Source organism: Vipera ursinii (genome assembly GCF_947247035.1).
Source record: "Vipera ursinii genome assembly, chromosome: Z".
Classification (NCBI taxonomy): Eukaryota; Metazoa; Chordata; class Lepidosauria; order Squamata; family Viperidae; genus Vipera; species Vipera ursinii.
The window spans coordinates 71,896,174-71,918,379 of record NC_139517.1 but is presented as its reverse complement, the minus strand read 5'-3'; the positions used below and the strand labels follow the sequence as shown (position 1 = coordinate 71,918,379).

Below are 22,206 nucleotides of genomic sequence, written 5' to 3'. Positions count from 1 at the left end.
TAGCTTCATGGGACAGATGCGAGATGATTTGGGTTTTCCCCAAGTTTTCTTCATTTTAGCAGAGACCTTTTAAATGATTGGCATTTTTCATCTCCTCCTTCTCAACTAAGTTTAAAATATGCCTGGGATAGACCAAACCTGCTTTGACTATTTGCAGATTAATTTGAATATGCCTATATGAGTACATTCATGTCTATGTATTTAGAAATCTAGAGATTATGGAAAATCCATCAGTCAGCCAGTGCTTGTTGTTTCTGGATAACAGCTAAGATTAAATAATTGTAGGGCAATCTGTATTATTATTTCAAGTTGGCCAGCAATTGGTTCTCTCCCTAAAAAAATATCTGTTCCCGTATTCATGAAGAAATAAGTAACTTTCTATCTTTCCTTTTCTCTTATTTTCTATTTAAATACATGCATTTGCAAATGTTTTTCCATTGCTTTGCAACAAATCTCAGAGGGGAAGCTGTGTGATGGAGATGTTGATTGTTAAACAAAATGGTGAACAAATGTATCGAGAACTCTCAAGTGTTTTCTAACATTAATCTACTGTTGCCTTCCAAATTTCTGTTATTTGTAAAGCCATACTTGGGGGCATCTTGTGTTACCACATTTTTGGATACCTTTTCTTAATCAGCTGGGAAACTATCAGAAGCAGGAATTTTGCATCGTTATCACCCCTTAAATTATACGTCATTGAATTCTTGCTATTTCTGAAATAGCCTTTCTTTGTTTAAATATAAGATGATATTAGCACAGGGACAAGTCATAATTATAATGCCCCTGTAGCAACATTGCAAGATTAGCCAGGGCCAGGCCACAATGTAGCTTGGAAGGGAGAAAAAGTCTGAGAAAGAGTGGTTTCCTTTTTGTTATTGTTCCTATTAAAAAGATGTTTTATTTTTTAAAAAGGCAAAAAAAACCCCAACCTTTGAAACTCGCTGAAACACTGCCCCGTAAATCAGTTCAAATAAGTAATTTCTTTAGACAATGCTAACAATATTTGACCAAGCAAATGGCCAACTGGATGCTTAAAAAGCTCTTATTTTCTATAATTGAGACTCAAAGTTGGATGGACTATTCATCTCTTTATATTCTGTATGCCAAATTACTTTAAGTAAATAGCAAACTTTGGGGATGTGTGAAGGAGAACAGAACTGAGGCATGGATAAAAATCATTTTTTAAGATTATGAACTGAACCTACCTCAAATATGATTGGGGGAGGGACTAGAAGAGTTATATACAGTTTTGAAGAGATATGTTATTGGTTCAATTGCATCTTTCATCTTATTGCAAGTGGGCTATATGCCATTCCACATTGTATCTTCAAGCTTCCACCATAATAATAACCCATCACATCCCCTCTCATGATAGATATTTAATTTACATTGCACACAAGACTCACTAAAATAACTAATGTCATACTTTGCCCTTAAGAGCAGTGACTGACTGATAATCATTATTTTTTTGTTCTGATATAATGGCAACTAACTCTACCTATCCAACAGGATTCAGGAAGGGTATGTATATTTGCATTAGTTTGAATATGGTCCACTTCTGCATGTTCTGAGAAGCTTCTTTAATACAAGTTTGGGTTTTGCTTGAGCAATAGGAGCCAGATGAATGAAAATACTGTATGTTTCTTTTTTATTCCCTATCTGAATGTGTAAAACCTAAGAAGAGCAGGACTGCAGTTGCAGTTTTGTCCACAACCTAGCATGAAATCCTGCATGTATTTAGTTGAATGCCTCAATAGGACTACAGTGTATTACTTGTTTAGAGGACCAATAGTAATTAGTACTTGCTGAGAAATTTATTCTATGTGATTATCCCCTCTCATATATTTATTTTGTTGGCACCCTAAAAAGGAAAACATCTTTTGTTTCTTCTTATTTGATACTCAATCGATGCTAGCTATTGATGATTATATATACTGCTTAAAAAATAAAGGGAACACAAGATAAGACATCCTACTATTAAATACAGTACATTGTGTTGTTTAAGTGTTCCCTTTATTTTTTTGAGCAATATATCTCCTGATCTTCTCAGCCACGTTCCATGCAATATTTCTTCAGTTTAAGATATAGTTATTAACACTTTTTCAGTATTATATGCTGCATATTAAAGTCCCTGTTATCACTCATTTTCGCCATATGTTCAGCACATCAAGGAGTGATTACCCTTACATTACTGACTGATGCTTTTCATCACCTCAGAAATAATACTTTTAATGAATTCCATCCAGATGTAATCAAGTTCAGAACTGACTCATTGAAATCAATTGGGTGAATAGATCATAACTAACAAGTCCTATTGATTTCTGTATAATTATACTGTAGACATGCTCAGACATTAAATGCCAGGCAGAAAGTACATAGTATACATGTATGATGGAACCAAATTTTAGAGGTATATTTAATTGATGACTACTAGCAGTGAGAACTGCTCTTTTAAGAAGAACAAGACAACTAGAAACTATTATGTACATCAGTAATTATTGAGCTGCCTTACAAGATGCCACAGACTAATTATGTATTTTACTTTCAGGAGTCAGATAATTTCATCCAAAAAGTACCAAACAGAAATATATAGGATTTTTCCTTGATTGTATTCCTGTAGAAAATTTCCTTCCCTACACATATGGGGAAGGAAATGAGCCTTTTATATGGAAATGTAGTATTAAGTATTCTTTTTCAGAAAACACACTCAAGCACTGCAAACAATAATACTCAGTTTATCTTCTCAAGTAACTCCAGTGAAATATTGAAAACTGTGAGCTGGTGTTTATGTAAACATTTATGTGGCATAGGAATTGTTACTGCTTTGAGACAAAATAATATACCATCAAAGTAAATAAAAGCACTGACCTGGAGCACTTTTATCTGAAAGTGAAATCTCCTTTGAAAACTAATAGAATATTCCTAAAAATAAGCAAGTGTTGATGATGGGAAGCAGGGTGTGCCACAACCTTTGAATTCAGATCCAAACACATGTGCTGGAACATATACAACAGCATGTCCTCATCCTGCTTTTTATAAATGCTTATCTTTTTTTTTGTAACCTAGTACTCAAAAGTGAGGTGTGAAAAGTATTTAGGTTTTCCCACCCTCTTGTCCTTATTTCTTTGAATGAAGCTTAAAGCTCTCAATAGATGAGGGAACACCTTTTCTCATATTAGCCTGTCCAAGCCATAAGTTCTTTTTCCAACTTTCTTTTTCATCAGAGGCACATTACATACCCACCATAGAAAAGGGCTTTCTTAGTAGGACCATATGCCTATACATTGCCTTACTTGCCTATTGCCTTAGTTGCTATATTTTTAAGATTACAAAAATGTATCTTGACTGATCCAAATATTTTGATTAATTGAAAAATATTTGAACTTCACAATGTGGGATTAAGACTTTATTAACTCTTGAGTTATTGTAATTCTAAAATTGTAATCTGCTGTAATCCTAATCATTCACTGTATCTCTGTATATAATTTAACATACTTAGTACAGATCAAGTTTGTAGCAAGAATTACAAGAGCAATCCTTGAAAAATTACATCCACAAGGAGTTATCAGCCAGCTTTATAGAGTTTACTTTTATTGCCAAGCCTTAGGACTCTGGTTTAAGTGCTCTGATTTGATTCATTTATTTCATAGGATCTGACATAACAGCTGATTTATATTAGTAAATATTAATATTTTTAGCCTATGAATAGAACCATCCCACAGAAAGAAGGCAACAATAGTCCACTGATGTTACCATATGATTTTAGTATGTCATAACTAATATCATGATCAAAAACATTTAAATTTTAATTGCATTTAGAGAAAATAAAGAAAAATGCCATTATACAAACTGCAAGTGAAGGCAGAATAATACAAAATAAGTGCTATGTGAGTTTTATACTAAAATGGATGCAAAACTAAAAAAACCAAGAATTATAAGTAGCTCCTGCCAGCAATTCCTTCAGATTTCAACTGAAAAATAGTGACTACCCCTTATTTTATTTAGATGCACTTTGCTTAGATTTTTTTTGCATAGCTTAAAATATTGCTGCACCATGTCTCCCATCTCATGATGCCTGCAACAATTTTCCTTAAACAAAAACCTCCCAAAATTTAAAATAAAAATTTACTTCTTCCCCAATGCATAATATATCATTTCTAATTTTATAAATACATCATTTTAAACTCATCAGATCTGAGCAGCATGCATTCATATAATGACTGTACAATTGAAATACAGTTGCAGACTTTCTACGATGTAACTTTGATCAGCTCAACCATTTTTATTCCAACACACTGCTTGACAAAATCAAGCAACTGTGGTGGAAAAGAAAGAAAATTATTATTAAAAAAACAGTGAAGACAAAATTTCACAGTGCTTACCAGGATCCAAACTGGATTAAATATAAATCAGTAAAATTCTTCTTATCTATTATTATCGGTTCTACATAGAAATAAAAAAGGCCCACAACAGTTGACACACTTTTGAACCTAGCAAACAGATTTTTAATAGAGTTGCATCAATTAACCAGGGCACAAGCATCTGCTTTATCTTAATTAGACAGAGAGGTGAATGACCACTGTTTATTTTCACTTTCCTCATTAATTATGAAAAACTGCATTTAATTCATCTTGCATGGTGAGTGACTGGCTGCGCAGATGTAGGTCGTAAGGGAAGTGACTCTCTGTAGGCAACCGGAATACAGAACTCTGCCCAAGGGGAGCCCTGGATGGCACTGCACAATAATGCATGCCATAATTGTAGTTTTTACTATAGTCCAAACCTTCTTCTTGCTTGAGGGAGAATATCCCATTATAGTTAATTGGGGGAGGACTTAAGGGACCTTCAAACTGTGGGCTGGAACACTCAGGAGACGTGCTTTCATAGAAGGATTCATACGGGCTGCAATAATTGTAGGGTTTCATGGACTTGGAACTGTCAAGCGTTCCATGACCTGGGGGAGTGTTCAGCTCTGGGCTATGATAGGGTGGGTAGAAAGTAGAATAGGGAGATCTGGTGTGATGGGCCGTTTCTCCTGTCTGACCCATTAAGAAACTTCTGGCATTCAGCTGTAGACATCCTGCCACCAAGTTTGTTGTTGGCTGGGAGAGACCTTTGCACAAGTTTTGGACAAATGACAGCAGATCAGGTCTCTTGCCAATTCGTAAGATTTCTGAAAGAGCCCATATGTAATTTTTTGCCAGCCTTAAAGTTTCAATTTTAGACAGCTTTTGTGTTTTGGAATAACAAGGGACCACTTTCCTTAAATTATCCAATGCATCATTCAGGCCGTGCATTCTATTTCTTTCCCTGGCATTCGCTTCCTGACGCCTAAATTTGACCCTATCCATTCTCATCTTGGTCATTTTTTTTTTCCGAAGAGTTCTCCTCCTGGGCAAACCATTTTCATCCTCTTCCTCTCGGTCATCTTCTACTTCCTCTTTTTCTGTGTCTTCTGCTGGAGATCTTTTAAAACTTGTTCCTTGGTGCATAATCTGTTTTACAAAGATTTCTGGCTTTTTTATTTGCATTTGGTCCTCATTTTCTCTTGAAAGGTTTCTGCAGATCTGGGACTCTTGCATTACAACAGATTCGTCAAACGGTAATGTTAGCATGTTATAATTTTATGTTACCTGAAAGAATGCCAATAGAAGGTTTTTAGAGTGTCTGTTTACATACACACACACACACACACACACACATACACACACACACGTAATCTTCTGTATATTCCAATACCTCCTCATTATACATACTGCAATTAAAAATATTATTTGCTATTTTTACTAATTAATTTAATGCAAATGTATATTCTAATGCAATGTAACAATCAGAACAAAACAATGATACTTTTAACACTTTTAAAAACTGAACTACTTCCCCCTTTTTAAAGGGGGGACTTCATTTAAAATAATAAGATAAAATGCATACATTTAAAATATAAAATAATTTTGACTATTAAAAATACAATAATTTTAAAACTTAAAATATTTTTGTTGATGGAAAAACGTCAACTTTTATATTACAATATTTTTCACATATTTTTCTCCAAATCATCATAATAAATCTGAATTAATTGGAAGAATTAAAATGTAAAAGAAGGCAAGTGAATCATTCAGTGACTTAATTAAAGTGAAGAGGCAAATTTTAATGATCAGTATGAATATGTGTGATACATGAATTATTATTATTTTTCTGTTAAAGTAGGTCTGGAAAAGTATTTTCACAGAAAGCATTTGGCAATACATTTTTTGGTCTTCCTTTCTTTTAAAATGATAGACTAAAGAGCCTAAACATTTTTTCCACAATTCTACAATTAAGATATTTGGTGTTCCCTCTCCCTTTTTCAATTAAAATAAAAATAAAAAATACGCAAACCTAAGCCTTTTCACACTTTACTGTGGCATCTGTGTTCTTCAAGGAACAGACGTTTCCCTCCAGCTAATATTTGACAGGAATGGTTTCAGGATTCTGACTGCAATTGTGCACGTGTGTTCTGAATCCGGAATGAAAAAAGGGGGGAGAAAAATCATTTGCTCCTCATTACATTTATTTCTGCCCCTGAGGTCACCTTTTAAAGAGCCTTTCAGGTTTGTCTAATGGATAAACACACATTTACAAATTTACAAACAATTACGGAAGAAACCTTGACTCAGAGGCAGGTTTTTCAATTTTAAAAACTAAGCTAAACTAAGCCCACCATCAAAATATCAATTCTCACTATTATCCATGCCATTCTGATAGTATTACATAATTGGTGAAAGTATGTTAACATTTAAAAAAACAGTGAAACAGAAGCAGTATCAAATAACAGCATTGATAAAACACAGGCTTTACTTTTTCTATATCTTTAAACTCTTGCATGCATGCTCAACAGCACCACTTGAAAACACAGACACGAACATAGAAATATTTATTTACTTGCATTACCTTGGCCTTAAAATTCTGATTCAATTAACAGATTTCATTTTTTTTATTCTTTCCAAGTCTTTTCAATCTGAATGTCGCATCGTCTCCTGGAGTCTAGATCTGTGTATATCTGCACTATCTCATTGATCTCTAAAAAGTGACATTGATGCCAACTGCCAGAGCTGGTACCCATGCCATCTGCTGGTGACGTCACAGGGCAAAGAAAACCATGTGATCTTTCCTCCTGGGACCTTCATTCTGCACTGATCATCTGGCATCTCTCTAAGTGGGTACCAGCATTCATGTATCAACACAGAAGGTTAGGCTGATAGGGGAGACAGCGAGCAGGGGGTGGGTGGGATGGGGGAAACTACACCATCATTTCACATGCCGAGGTGAATTTCTATGAGTTTTGTTGAACAGGCAGAAATGCCAACATTTGCCATTTATCTTTATCCACAGGTAACTCTGATTTTTTTTAACTTGATACTCTGTTGATTTTATTACAGAAAGGATTTTTGGTGTGTTGGTGAGATAGGTATATACTCATATGCACTGATTATCCTATTTTTTTTTCCAACGAGGACCTGTAAAATTGAAGAGAAAGAATTATGCCAACCTGACAGAGATGTCAAGTATATTAGAAATAGTTTCTGACCTAGTCTTGATGGAGAAATGTCTCACTGCGAGACCAAAAACAATTATTGATTCCGAATTGCTGTATACATATTGTCTCTGTACAGAACAATTCCCACCTCTTTATAAGTGCCTCTGAGGCATTTCTGATGGAGGGGGAAAAGGGGGCTATTAAGAATTTTTCCCAATTTAGTGTTTTTTTCCCCTCAGTGCACATGTGCTGCCACTCTATAATGTTTTCCCTTAAGACAACAACAGGATCCACATGCACAAATGGCTTTAATTGATTGCAAGAGAGGCAGAGTAGTTTTCCCCAGGTTTTCTTTAACGTTCATCTTTTGAAACAATTAAATGTGATATATATATATATTTGCTTCTAATTATTCCAATATCCTAGCAGTTTATTTATTTTTGAAACATTCTCTCTCTCTCTCTCTGCTGTTCTTCATACAACCTATGTTTGCCATTCATTATTTTTTCAGTGTTCTGCTTTCTTCTCCAACTTCCCCCCTACTTTGCTTCATTAGATACAACAGGCAAGAAATAGTTAAATCTGCCAATACAGCCAAAGATGTCAGGGTGTTACTGGCAAACTCCACTTTGCTTTTTCAGGAGGAATCATCTATAAGAAGACATAGTTAATCTGCTGGTTGTTATAGATCTTTACATTGCCATTATGATTTTAATCATTCTTTGGCCACCAAATATTTATGATTCATTTTTAATTCACAATTGATTTAAGTTTCATATTAGCATATCAACATTACTATTGCAATATTCTATTTTAACTTGGATTGATATTTTAAAAGAAACCAGGGGGAAAAACTGAACAGTTGTGGCATTCTTTTCTAACTTAACTTAAATATTTCAATGTTCTCCACTTTTTTATTTTCATGGAAAATGAGGGTAATTACTTCAATCTAAATTAGGAATTATGTTAAAAAAGAAAAATCCTGTATAATAAATAAATAGGGAACAAGCTTTGACTTCACCTGGTAAATTTAAATAAATTCATTCCCATTTCCATTCTCACTAAGTTTGCTTAGGCACTGCCGAATAGTTTTTTTTTTAAAAGATAGGTGCAGCAGACTATTAAATCATATTTAGTAAAGAAAAAGAAATATAGAAAATGTTATTTTGGAAGACCCTTAAATTTGCTGTTAATTTTTAAAAAATAGATCTATATTTAGTATGTTACCAATGTATAGGACTGTAAGTTTACAAATATTTGCAAAGTCAATGATTTTAAGAGTTGTTCTAAACAAAGCAGACACCATATATGGTAAATCAACTATCAAGCTGAAAAGTGTAATATTCCCAATCAATGTATATCCCAGTCAATTTCCTTCAACCTCTTTTTTTAAGAGGGTTTCATCTATAAAAAGGATTGTGTTTATATTTCATATAGGAATTTCACCACTCTCTCTCTCACACACACACTTATTTCATGTTATTTTTTTATCATAAAAAGGATTTCATAGAAATCTCTATTAACATTAAAGTTCACTGTCTTTTAAATCAATTGGCTTTTTAGCAATTTTCAAAGAAATTGCTGCAATGTAAAATAGTTGCAATATTAAGATTTTAAAATCATACACTCTGTACCCCTAAGATTCTTGCCTACTAAGTTTTCTTCAAAAACATATTCTGCACCTCAATCTTAATATATAACATGCATTCACAATTTTCCAAGCAACACAAGTCAAAAATATATTTAAAACAATGCATTTTTCCCCCTGAGGACTATAGGATCTAGAGACATGGAGTCAAATATATGGTAAGTGTAAGCCATGTGCATAAGATGAAAAAATTATACACACAGCTGTACGTCCTTTTGCCATGTGGCAGGCTGATTTAACATTTGAAATAGAAAATATTTGGAAGAAGACTGTTAGCTACTACTTCATAATTTTTCTTTACAAATGTTGTTTTTCCCCTGTCCAAGTTTAGAACCTTTGCAGCAGATATGCTATTAATTACAGGATTCAAATCATTCATTGTAGCTATTGAAATGTCAGGGACTGATGAAAAAGTTTTGGAAAACCTTGATGAAGATCAAGCAGATGACAAACATGTAATTGAGTTCTAATAAAGCAGTGTAGTATATTAAGACTGAAAAATAAGGCATACTTGTCGATCACTTAGTGGTTGTTCGTAGGAGAATCATTTAGGTATTGTCGAAATATTATAAAGGAAGTTGTATCATTCCAAAATGTTAAAAGTTTGTAAAGTATTGAAGTCACTTTGAAAATAAAGCAAAATGTAAATAAAAATACCTCACACATGCATTTGATGATGGTGGAGAGGACTGTGATCAGGTAACTTTATGGTTCTTTTTTACAATTCTGCATAATAATGTGTAGACTCATTTGTGCTTACTTTATCATTATCCAAGCTTGTTTATACTTCTTTTTAAATCAAACACACCACTTGTAAAATTAGGAGAAGAATGAATATCAACATCTTGATCTGTTCCAATTAATGTAAAGATTTTGACATTGTGAAGTGGTACATTATTGTTAAAAGTATAAATCCAGTGAAATTATCTCTTCTCCTTACTTTTGAAACTTATATAATCATGACATCATGGCCTTGTCTTTTTATCTAATTTTATAACTACCTACCAAAATAGTAGGCTTTTTCATCCATAATGTATTTTAGAACATGTCTTATATTATAATAATAGCATAACCAGCACAACCTCTCTAGGCAAAATATATCTATTGGTCCACATGCTATTTCATCTATACCCAATTTGGCAGCCAGGTTGGTATAGTGGTTGAAGGAAGTGGGCAAGAAACTGGAAAACCATGAGTTCAAGCAAAGAAAATGAGAAAATCTGGAGGAGGAAAGGAAGATCATCTTGAAAACAAGTGACACTAATTACTGTGAGAGTTCGTCCATACAACATGATCTGTCTTCAAGAAGAAGACCTCAACAAAGAACAAGGCAAAATGCACAACTTGCACGATGTGATATTTCTGCTGATGTTGGTGCCATGGCTAAAGTCTTCCCTCATTGTCATGCATTCCGATTCCCTGGAGAAACTGCCAATTTCTGCTGTCTGAAGAGAAAGGTCAGGATAGGCAATTTGCAACTTCTACCTAATGAACATCTCAGTTTATGTAGCAATGAGGAACCTATTACAAGCATAACGAGCTCCTATTGAATAATAACCAAAATGCAGTATATGACTATGTGTATGCTTGCAAAGCAATCTTTCTTCAGTAATATAATTGATGCACCAGGAGGTACAGGAAACACATTTGTTACCAGTTTCTCACTAAATTTAGAGGAGATGCAGATGTTGCTATTGCTATTGCATTATCTTATATGCTTGGTGTAAACAAAGCCACTTAAGAATCAAAATGGGTGAAAATGTTTTTTTGTAACATCAAAAGAACCTTGAATTCTGAAAATTGTTTCAGTATGTGAAGCAATTGTCCGGAATAAGTGCCTCCTGATTAGAAATGGGAGTATTGGATCTGTAGATCAGACACTTTGTGATGTGTAAGAAAAATGAGGCCTTTGCGAGAATTTTAACCATTTGTAATGATGATTTTCATCAGCTTTTACCAATTGTGAAAAAAGAAAATGACGTTGATGTGAAGAAAACATGCACTGAAAAATCATACTTATGGAGAAGTTGTCGACTAAAGAGAAATGTGATTGAGTGAGCTAGAAGGAAGATATTCTGAGTTCTTATTGGATGTTGGACAAGACAAAATTCAGGAAAATAAAAATGATGTAATAGAATTAGCTGAAGATATGAGACTGCCAGCAAGAATATAGAAGAATATATAGATTATCTACCCAACATTTAACAATCCTGAAAAACTGTTGTTCAGAAATTCTATCTTGGTTCCACTTGGTGAAATGATGAGAAAAATCAATTCCACATTAGATGGTTTCCTGGAATGATAAGAAAATGTTGTTCCTGCAATTCTGTCAATTAAGTAGCTAATGCTACTCAGAATTCCTTGATTCAATTGAACTTTCTGGATTGCCACCACATAAACTGGAATTGAAGATAGGACTTGTATCCATTTAAAGAGGAAATTTGATTTTTTTGAGACTTCATCATGGAATGTGAATGCTCTGGAAGAACTGAACAAGAATTTCACTGTAACAAAGGTAAACATTGGTGTGTTCAGAAATGACATTGTCATATTTCCAAGAATTATGCTCAAATTATCAGAAGTGAAAATGTCTCTTTTCAGTGGATACAGTACCTAATCCAGTGCTTTTTTTGTAAAAGAAAAAGGTGCCAGAACTCACACGTCATACATCCCGCCTTGCCTACCCTACAAGGTTCCATCCAAAAAAGGTGCCGGAACTCCATTCTGAGCGTTCTATGACAAAAAAAGCCCTGCCTAATACAGTCATGCTTTGCTCTCAGTATACATAAAGTAAAAGTACAGTTTATGAAGAATATGCTAAAGAAATGGACAAACTGGTATGATCAGCTGTCTGTCACTTTAAACCAAGTAAAAAGAATGAAAATATTCTCTTTATTTGGCTTTAAACAGTATTCTTAAAGAATGGCAAATCAACCACAAGTATCATCCTTTATTAAATGAAAAGTATATATGTTTGTTTTACTGAAAATCTTTCTTCTTTAATAACATGTTTTCTTCTTTCATTTTAAAAACCAAACAATAACTATCCGGTCATTGCTATTCTGCTTCACATTCTAGATAACAGTAACTGGTTGCCTAATATATGCTAAAATTGGAATAATAGCAATTGGATTAACATAGCAAAGAATATGCCATAAAGTCCCCAGGAAGCACATGGTTGACTTCATTTTTAAACTATCAGTAAAGCTTTGAAATAAGCCATGCTTCTGCTGCCAGTCTAATATTAAATACCATTTTTTTTACTATTTGCTACAGGAAAGGATGTCATTTTTTTTAACCAAAAAGAATAGTAAACACTTGTAACCATACACATTTTTTGCTAACAAGAAGAGAAGGAAGATAAATCTTGGTATACCTATTGGGATATGGCATTTTGCCCCTGCCTACATTATCTGTCATTATTTGAATAGGGACACTTTAGGCTAGGCTAAAATGGTTTGGACTTTCCCAAATACTCTGCTGATTCTTGAGATTCTTATCGGTTTCAAGATCTATACCACTGATTCCAATCACAGCATAAGATTTTGGGCTACTTTCTTTTGATGAAAAGTTGGCTTCCAACGTGGGATGATGACAAAGAACAAGGAACCAGTGGGTAGATCAGCTCCTTGGAAGCTCTCCAGATAAGGAGAGGACAGAATATTGCCCACATGGATTCTGGACAGTTGTTTCTTGTGAGAAGACTGCAAGACAGCAGTTTTCTCTGGATTTAAGCACTGGGAGGCAATGGGATTAGCCATCTTGCCCGCAAGTATGTGGAGACTTTTAAAGGACACTGTTAACAAACAAATGCTTTCTAATTACTATCAGAAACTGCTTATTAATTACTTCTAAGCTATTAGAAATCTTTGGAAGAACAAGTTTGAAAAAGCTGGGTGGGTCTGCTTTCAATCCTGAATAATAGACAATTTTAACCATAAGTTTAAAAACTGAAAAAAAATCTGAAACAAACTGCAAAAATGTAAATAAGATTTTGATTTTAGAAAGTTTAAATGTATTAAGGATTCAGATAAATCTAAATCTAGATGCCTAGAGTAGCCCCACAACAAGGTAAGTGGCAAATAAATTTAACCAAAAAAAATTTGAAATATTGGAACATTTACTCTAAGATTTAGAATAATTATAAAGTACAAACAGCTGGTTTTTATAAGACACAACATAGATAACAATTTCATGATTTCAAAAACTGGTCGCTAAAGGAGATTAAAGATTTTAGGTAGAAGAAAGATATATAAAGGCCAGTAGATTATACAAAACATTCTGAGAATAAAAATACTGACAGAGGCTTTTGAAGAATGGAGTCAGATTTATATAATAGTCATTATATAAATAAGGGACGCGGTGGCTCAGTGGGTTAGGACGCTGAGCTTGTCGATCAGAAGGTCGGCAGTTTGGTGGGTCGAATCCCGAGTGCCGCGTAACAGAGTGAGCGCCTGTTACTCGTCCCAGCTTCTGCCCACCTAGCAGTTCGAAAGCACGTAAAAATGCAAAGTAGAAAAATAGGGACCACTAAGGTGGGAAAGTAACAGCGTTCCGTGCACCTTTGGCATCTAGTCATGCCGGCCACATGACCACGGAGACGTCCTCGGACAAACGCTGGCTCTTCGGCTTTGAAACGGAGATGAGCACCGGCCCCTAGAGTCGGAAACGACTAGCACGCATGTGCGGCAGAACCTTTACCTTTACCTTTACCTATATAAATAATGTCAGTAATAATGTCTGCTTCTATGGATAGATGTCCAAAGGATACAATTGAAAAGAAAGGTGAGGTAGAACAAATTTTATGTGACAGGATAAAGATGGTATAAAAAGTGAATTTATAATTGACAGAGCAAGAGAATGAGTTATAAAAAGATATTTCACTGGATCTACAAAACAAATTTGCTGAAGTTTTAAAATTTAAAAGGGAAATACAAATGACACCCCCCACCAAAATGACTTGGACATTTTTTCTACTGAATTTTTAAAAAGATGCTTCTTAAAGCCTTGAATAACTCTGTGATGGACAAAGAATAAATTAAAAGAAATCCTACATCAATATTTCAATGAGGCAAGTATTGAGTCTGTTAAAAAGAATATAAAGTTGGTTTATTTGATCGAGGTTAAATAAATTATGTTGGTACTTCTGTCAACTTTTTATAGACTTCTTGCAGACTTCAGAACCAAAAAGATGATGTTTTATGGATTTGTTTATAAATAAGAGATGAACTATTTCTTTCAGGTATGATGGACAAGTCAAGTGAAAACAATTTGGGGTGCTATTCCTTCATATTATAACAGCTGCGAGGATTGTACCTGCCAAACACTGGAAAGAAAACTGCCGACTGTTGAAGAATGGATTTTGAAATTGACTGAATTAGCAGAGATTAACTGCTTTGATTAGAGATAATGGACTAGACAGCTTTATAAGAGACTGGAGGCTGTGGAGTTTCTATGAACTAAATATAATAACAGTTGGTTAAAGAGGGGTTTGAAGATTAGTGTAGATTAGCTCAACCTACTGATTGCTTTTTCTTCTTTTTTCATGTGTGTGTGTGTCTGTCTGTCTGTGTGTGTGTGTGTGTGTATATACATATGTAAAAAGGGAGGAGAATTTACTGTTTTTTCTTTTTTTTCAGCACCCAGCCAGGGTAGATCCTACATGTTAAATGTTAAATTTAATTTAAATTTAATTGATTACTTTTTTCCTTTTGTTGTTGTTTTTTTTCTTTTTTGTTGTTAGGGTTGAATGTATGCTTTTGTTTTGTTTCATTTTGTTTGTTTGTTTTACAGTTTTGTATTCTATTTTTTATGATAAAATAAATAATATTTTAAAAATAGAGATGAAATATGGGATTAAAAAAAGTTTATAACTTTAGAAAAGGTGAAGTATTACTAAATTTGCTTATACTTGTTGTGATAAAGGTTGGCAGTCACTTCTTTTTAAATATTTCTTTATTCTTTATTTACTTTTTCCCTGCACTCTTTCTATTCTTTAAGTTAAGTTTGTATCAAAATTTACTATTATAATAAAAAGTCTTAATTATGTATATGTAAATGCAAATGCTGGAGGCTAAAACATACAAGGAACGGTTGCTGAAATTCGCTATGTGTAGTTTAATGAAGAGAAGGGTGAGGGGTGACATGATAGCAGTGTTCCAATACCTCAGGGGCTGCCACAAAGAAGAGGGAGTCAAGTTATTCTCCTAAGCACCTGAAAGCAGGACAAGAAGCAACAGATGGAAACTAGTCAAGGAGAGAAGCAACCTAGAACTAAGGAGAAACTTCCTGACAGTTAGAACAATTAACCAGTGGAACAACCTGCCTCCAGAAGCTGTGAATGCTCCAACACTGGAAGTTTTTAAGAAGAGACTGGACAGCCATTTGTCTGAAATGGTATAGGGTTTCCTGCCTGAGCAGGGGGTTGGACTAGATGACCTCCAAGGTCCCTTCCAACATCATCATCATCATCATCATCATCATCATCATCATCATTAAACTTTTATTCATAAAACATGAAACTCAGTCAACTGAACACTCAAATTGACTGGCACTAATGGTTGACATGGGTTGTTGCCAGCATCCTAGGTATCAACCAGGTATCTCCTTAAAATGTAAGATGTTCCGAGCAGTGCAGTTTTTTGTAGCTTTGCTGGAGTTATTGCAGGAAGCTGCAATTTCTTGATGTATTTTGCAAAGTTTTTGGACATAGTTCCAAGTGCCCCGATGACAATGGGTATCATTGTATTATTATTATTATTATTGTATATTATTGTATATACATTGTATATTATTATTATTATTATTATTATTATTATTATTATTATTATTATTATTATTATTATTATTATTATTATTATTATTATTTTATTATTATTTTATTATTATTATTATTTTATTATTATTTTATTTTTATTATTATTATTTTATTATTATTATTTTATTATTATTATTCATCACACAGTCAGCCAGATTTCAGACTGGATTTGGCATTTTTGTCTACCTATCGAGTCCTTACCAAGGACCTGGGATAGACAGATGTGGAAATTTGATGGTATTATAGATATCATCACAAGATGGAAGCAGTCCCTAGTAAGGCTGCCTTTTGCAATTGACTAATGGCGAATTTGTTAATGCCAATGGTGTTCAAGTGGGGCTTCAGTTGTTTTGGGATTGCACCCAAGACACCTATTACTATTGGTACTACGTATATGTATATGTATATGTATATGTATATGTATATGTATATGTATATGTATATGTATATGCATATGCATATGTATATGTATATATTCTTAACCTGGGACTAATTCCAACAGATCCCAGGAATGAGAAATTAAGAAAGAGGGGGAGAATGGAGGGAGAGAGAGAGAGAGAAAGAGAGAAGGGGGGAAGAGAAAGAGAAAGAGGGAGGGAGGGGAGAAAAAGAGAGAGAGGTTCAGAACCTGATGCCTTTTTTTCTACTTGTTATGCATGTGCTGATTTAATTTGTTTCTTAATGGCTAACCCCGTATTATTCTTCAGTGAAGGATTCTCCACACATTCTTTAATTGGATACTAAGACTCTCTGTGACTATTTACAGAATTTTAGTGACCACACATTGTCCTTTGGTGTCTGAAAGAGTTTTGATTCTTTCGGGTCTGCAGGATTTGGCACAAAGACTACAACAGTATATAGAGAAGACACGCTGAGATGAACAGTTGGTTTCAAAGCACACAGCATGTTCTAAATTAAGTGTAAGGCACAAAGATATTGAGCAATTAAACTTAAGCTGCATTAGGGAAAAAAAGAACAACAAATAAAACTAGAGAATGGCAGGAAGCTTGGAAGATTTGAAAGCAGTGGTGGAATTTGGGAGTAGGAATAGTATCTGAAATCTGCTCAGTGTGAAACTATGTTTTGATGGGATCTTATTCAGGATGTTCTCAACTGAAGAGTAAAAGAGATGTTTGCCTAAAAGTTACTAGAGAAATTTGGTGCAGGTGTATGTGTCTGTATCTGTGTCTGTAGTGTTCTCTCTCTCTCTCTCTCTCTCTCTCTCTCTCTCTCTCTCTCTCTCTCTCTCTCTCTCTCTCTCTCTCTGTTTATGTTCCATAACTTTCACTGAATTAAGATAAAGACTTTAAGTGAAAACTTTGATTTTTACTAGGAGGTTAGAAGCCAGTAAATACAATATTTTTAAGTGAAATATTTGCTCACGTGGTTAGCAAGGACACAAGCAACTATTACTGATGCTGGGTTGGGAAAATAACTTTCTTGTTGCCCTTAATCATGCACTCAGCAAATGTTTTACCTTGCAGTATCACCAGCAATATCTGAGCAATTTCTTAAAAAATGTTCATGAGTTATGACTTCTTCACATATTCTATTACATGTAGAGATTACAGTAGAAAGTAGAAAATACACATAGAGATTTATTTTCTTAAATATACTGTATATGCCCCCACCAATACTGACAAGTCAAGCTATGTATAAAAACAAGGAACAACCACACTTACTGGCACTGATGATGTTACCTAGCTAGGTAATAAAATGTGTGCAAGCAAACAAACAACCAAACTCAGAGACAACCACACTTCAACCTTGAGTTGCATATATTTTCTTTGATTGCATATGATTTTTCTTACCTAGAAGCACGATCTTATACTTGTTATCTCTAAATATCATCCTCTCTGTGTGTGTGTGTACAGAATTTAATATGAATTCAATTTTAATTAAGCAAAATAGAGTTATTAATGTGACCACATCAACCTTCAGCCCATTATTCAAAGTTATCAACGCTATACCAGTTATATTGTGTAAAGAAGTCACCAAAACAATGGAAATATGAATACAATTAACAAGTAATAGGTAACAAATAATAATGCAGCCAATAGGGTAGGCATCAGCTCCTAACTGTGATGATGAAAAACATGCAGGGTGACATCACAGCCCAAAGCGCGCATCCTTCTTCCTGGGCCACAGCTACAGAAGTCAGGATTTTTATTGTTATGTCACCCTGCATATTTCATTTTTTTCTCCTATAGCAATTCCAAGAATGCCTATGACCAAAAAATAAAAAAAATAAAATAAACGGGCACAGTAAGAGTTAGTCTTCATACCCTATCTTGAATTTTTGGAGACAAAATAAGAAATATTCCTTAAAAAAACATCCTATTTATATGAGGAATTAAAATTTTTGCAATTAGTAAGCCAACATTTGCAGTAAGTGAGAAATGAGTAAACCCAAAGACTCCTTTATAGGTACCCGTAATATAGTTACATAATTATGTAATATAGTCTTATATTACATAGTTATATGGCTCTTTGTGAAGTCGGTTTGTTTTTTTTAAAGGTATGATGCCTTTATCTTAGTACTGCAGGCTAAAAAATGTTTATTCCACTCTGGGTATCTACATTTCCAGTTTTCCTAATCCAACAGAATAAGAGTTTTAAATATATTTCAGGTTGAAAGCTCAGACTCCCTAAAATGATTAAGTTGATACTTCAGGTTTGTTTTTTTATTTGTACTTCATTCATTCATTTTGTCTGTACTTTGCCTTTTCTGCTCAAGATTTAGTACAGGTTTCATGGCCTATAAGTCCATTGTCTGATTATTCAGAAAGAAATTAAACTAAAATTAATTACAGATTTCCAAGTACTACTTCAAGCTTTTTTTTTTTTACAGTCAACAGTAAAGAGGTTCAATGGATTTTTTTTTTTGCAAAAAGGGAGTGAAGGTAACTAATTTAGTTAATTGGATATAAAACTCTTTACTCTGTATAATCTTTAATTGATAGCCAGTTACTATGAAATTCAGTGTAAATGAATGCTGAATTTTAGGCTTTGGTTTTGAGCCTTGTATCATTCTTGACCTGTTAGTGAAAAGAAACAGTGCACTTTTTAGAAAATTTAAATTAAGATTAGAAATTTATTTATTTATTTTTTAAAAAGTTTTATTGATTTTTTACAATAACAACCTTAGTGCCTGGTGTACAGTGTGTTGTCTTGGTTCATATTTTTTGGGGGAAAAATATACAATCAATAATAGTTAACAGTCAATAATAATTTTTATATTTCCATAATTTGTATATCAATTAATAATATATTTCCTTGATCTTCTCTTCTCTCAGTAGTATTCTCTTTCTTCATCATTAAACAAATATAATTTTTGATATTTGATATTTTCCATATATATAAATGATTAAATGTAAGCATTTTCTTCTATATTTCTACCAATAATAATAGCGTCCATATATAGCACTTTTTCTTATCAACATGTTATTTTCATAAAAATCATCTTATTGATTCACCATGTATTTTATTTTCATAAATCTTGTTTAAGCTCAGTTTCTCCTTAATATTCAAACAATTCTTATCAATCATAATTTTCTCAGTAATTAACATCTAAATATCCAAATTTTCCATTTAAATATATCACCGAGTATTTTCATATTTCATATATTATAGAAATACTATACTACCTATCTATCATAACATTTACCTATAACATCTTTTCTAATCAATTTATATTTCACTTCTATTTGTAAAACTTGATTTGTTAAATCACTATCCTTTTTATCAAAGTTCTTATTAAGCCTAATTTCCCCTCAATGTTTCAATCATTCCTTAATTCTAAATCTTTTCAAACTTAATTTATCTTTAAAATTAAAACTTTTCATTCGCTTACATCATCCCAGTATTTTTATATTTTGTATCTTATCAAAAATACTATATTACTTATATCTCTTATCCCACTTATTCTAAAGCCCCTTTATAACCAAAGTTATTTCTTTATTTAGCCATACTCAAAGAAGTGTTCACTCGTATCATATTCCATCCGGTAGGGCAGGTCAAGTCTCTTAAGCCCGTCTCTGGCCTCCTTCCTTTGCCAAATAGTTTTCCAAATTAATATTTTTGACTTGTCAAACAGTTCTATTTTTGTAGTTGTTGGGAGTAGAGGATACATATTGTGTGAGACGTATGCTTTTTGTCTCTCAAACAGTAATTCTCCGAGTAGTATCCATTTTGTTAAGTCTTCTTTCTTCTCAGGTTTATTTTGACATTCTAATGCATAAGGTATCGTTTCCATATTTATTTTTATATCCAAACCTTGTAAGTTTTTTCTTGTTTATATTAAGTTATAATTCCCTTCATTTGTAGCTTCACCAATTAAGTCATTTTTTTCTAGTTTACCTTCTGTTATCTGATTTGTTTGTTCATTCTTTACCATCATTCTTTGGATGTTTTTTATTGTAAATTTACATTAGAAGTGTATTCATTTGTGTTATCAAAGTTGTGTTTAATTTCCTTGGGGTTTAAAGCTATTGTAATTTGTATCTATCCTAGCATTGCATAAATTTCCTCTTGGAAAATATTTGTCTTATCTTGGAATGTTGCTTCTAGAGGTCTTTGATCTTTCAGACTTAGTCCTTCAGGACCAAATATTGTGGTTTTCTATCATTTTTTGATGAATATGTCATATCCATGTTGTCTCCCCCTTGTGAGTAATCCATCATAGTTGCCATAGTCTTTGTAATTATCCTTGTCAAGCTGGCCAAAACTCAACATCCAAAAAGTCCAATTTTGTATATTTCTTGTCTTTATACCAGAGGACTGGAAAAGAGCTGATGTAGTTCCCATTTTCAAAAAAGGGGGAAAAATGGATCCAGGAAATTACAGAACTATCAGCCTGACCTTAATACCTGGGAAGATGCTAGAAAAGATAATCAAGCAATGAATCAGTGAACACCTAGAGGCAAACAAAATCATTACTAAAAGCCAACATGGGTTTGTCAAAACAGATCATGCCAGAGAAATCTTATTGCATTCTTTGACCAAGTGACATAATTAGTGGATCAGAGGAATGCTGGGGATATAATTTACTTGGACTTCAGTAAGGTATTTGATAAAGTAGATCACAAACTACTACTTGATAAGATAGAAAAATGTGGGTTAGAAACCATCACCACCAGATGGATTCGTAGCTGGCTGACTGGCCATACTCAGCGTGTGGTCCTCAATGGAACCGCATCTACATGGAGGGAAGTGTGTAGTGGGGTGTCCCAGGGCTCTGTTCTGGGCCCGGTGCTCTTCAACATCTTCATCAACTATTTGGATGAGGGGATAGATGTGGAACTCATCAAATTTTCAGACGACACCAAGCTTGCAGGAATAACCAAAACTCCAGAAGACAGGCTTAAGATACAGGTGGATCTGGACAGACTTGAACACTGGGCGCTTTCTAACAAAATGAAATTCAATGGTGAAAAAAGTAAGGTTATACATTTAGGCAAGAAAAACCAAATGTACAGGTATCGTATAGGGTGTACCTTGCTCAATAGTAGTAACTGTGAGAGGGATCTCGGAGTCCTAGTGGACAATCACTTAAATATGAGCCAGCAGTGTTCTGCAGCTGCCAAAAAAGCCAACAGAATGCTAGGCTGCATTAACAGAGGGATAGAATCAAGATCATGTGAAGTATTAATACCACTTTACAATGCCTTGGTAAGGCCACACTTGGAATACTGCATCCAGTTTTGGTCACCACGATGTAAAAAAGATGTTGAGACTCTGGAAAGAGTACAGAGAAGAGCAACAAAGATGATTAGAGGTCTGCAGGCTAAAACATATAAGGAACGGCTGCTGGAATTGGGTATGTGTAGTTTAATGGAGAGAAAGGTGAGGGACATGATAGCAGTGTTCCAATATCTCAGGGGCTGCCACAAAGAAGAGGGAGTCAAGCTATTCTCCAAAGCACCCGAAGGCAGGACAAAAAACAACGGATGGAAACTAATCAAGGAGAGAAGCAACCTAAAACTAAGGAGAAACTTCCTGACAGTTAGAACAATTAACTAATGGAACAACCTGCCTCCAGAAGCTGTGAACGCTCCAACACTGGAGGTTTTTAAGAAGAGACTGGCCAGCCATTTGTCCAAAATGGTATAGGGTTTCCTGCCTGAGCAGGGGGTTGGACAAGATGACTTCCAAGGTCCCTTCCAACTTTACTATTGTGATTATGATTATATAATTTTTATAATTCACTGTATTTTCAATTGTCAA

The 22,206-nt window shown here is 33.9% G+C and overlaps 1 protein-coding gene across 1 annotated transcript; it reads right to left on the bottom strand.

The window, feature by feature from the left end:
- Positions 1-4,601: 4,601 nt before the first annotated feature.
- NEUROD6 (neuronal differentiation 6) lies at positions 4,602-5,615 on the bottom strand (the record flags this gene model as incomplete). Its single annotated transcript, XM_083379088.1, has 1 exon — positions 4,602-5,615. One exon carries the CDS (start codon positions 5,613-5,615, stop codon positions 4,602-4,604), a length of 1,014 nt encoding a protein of 337 aa, XP_083235214.1.
- Between the last annotated feature and the right edge of the window lie 16,591 nt (positions 5,616-22,206).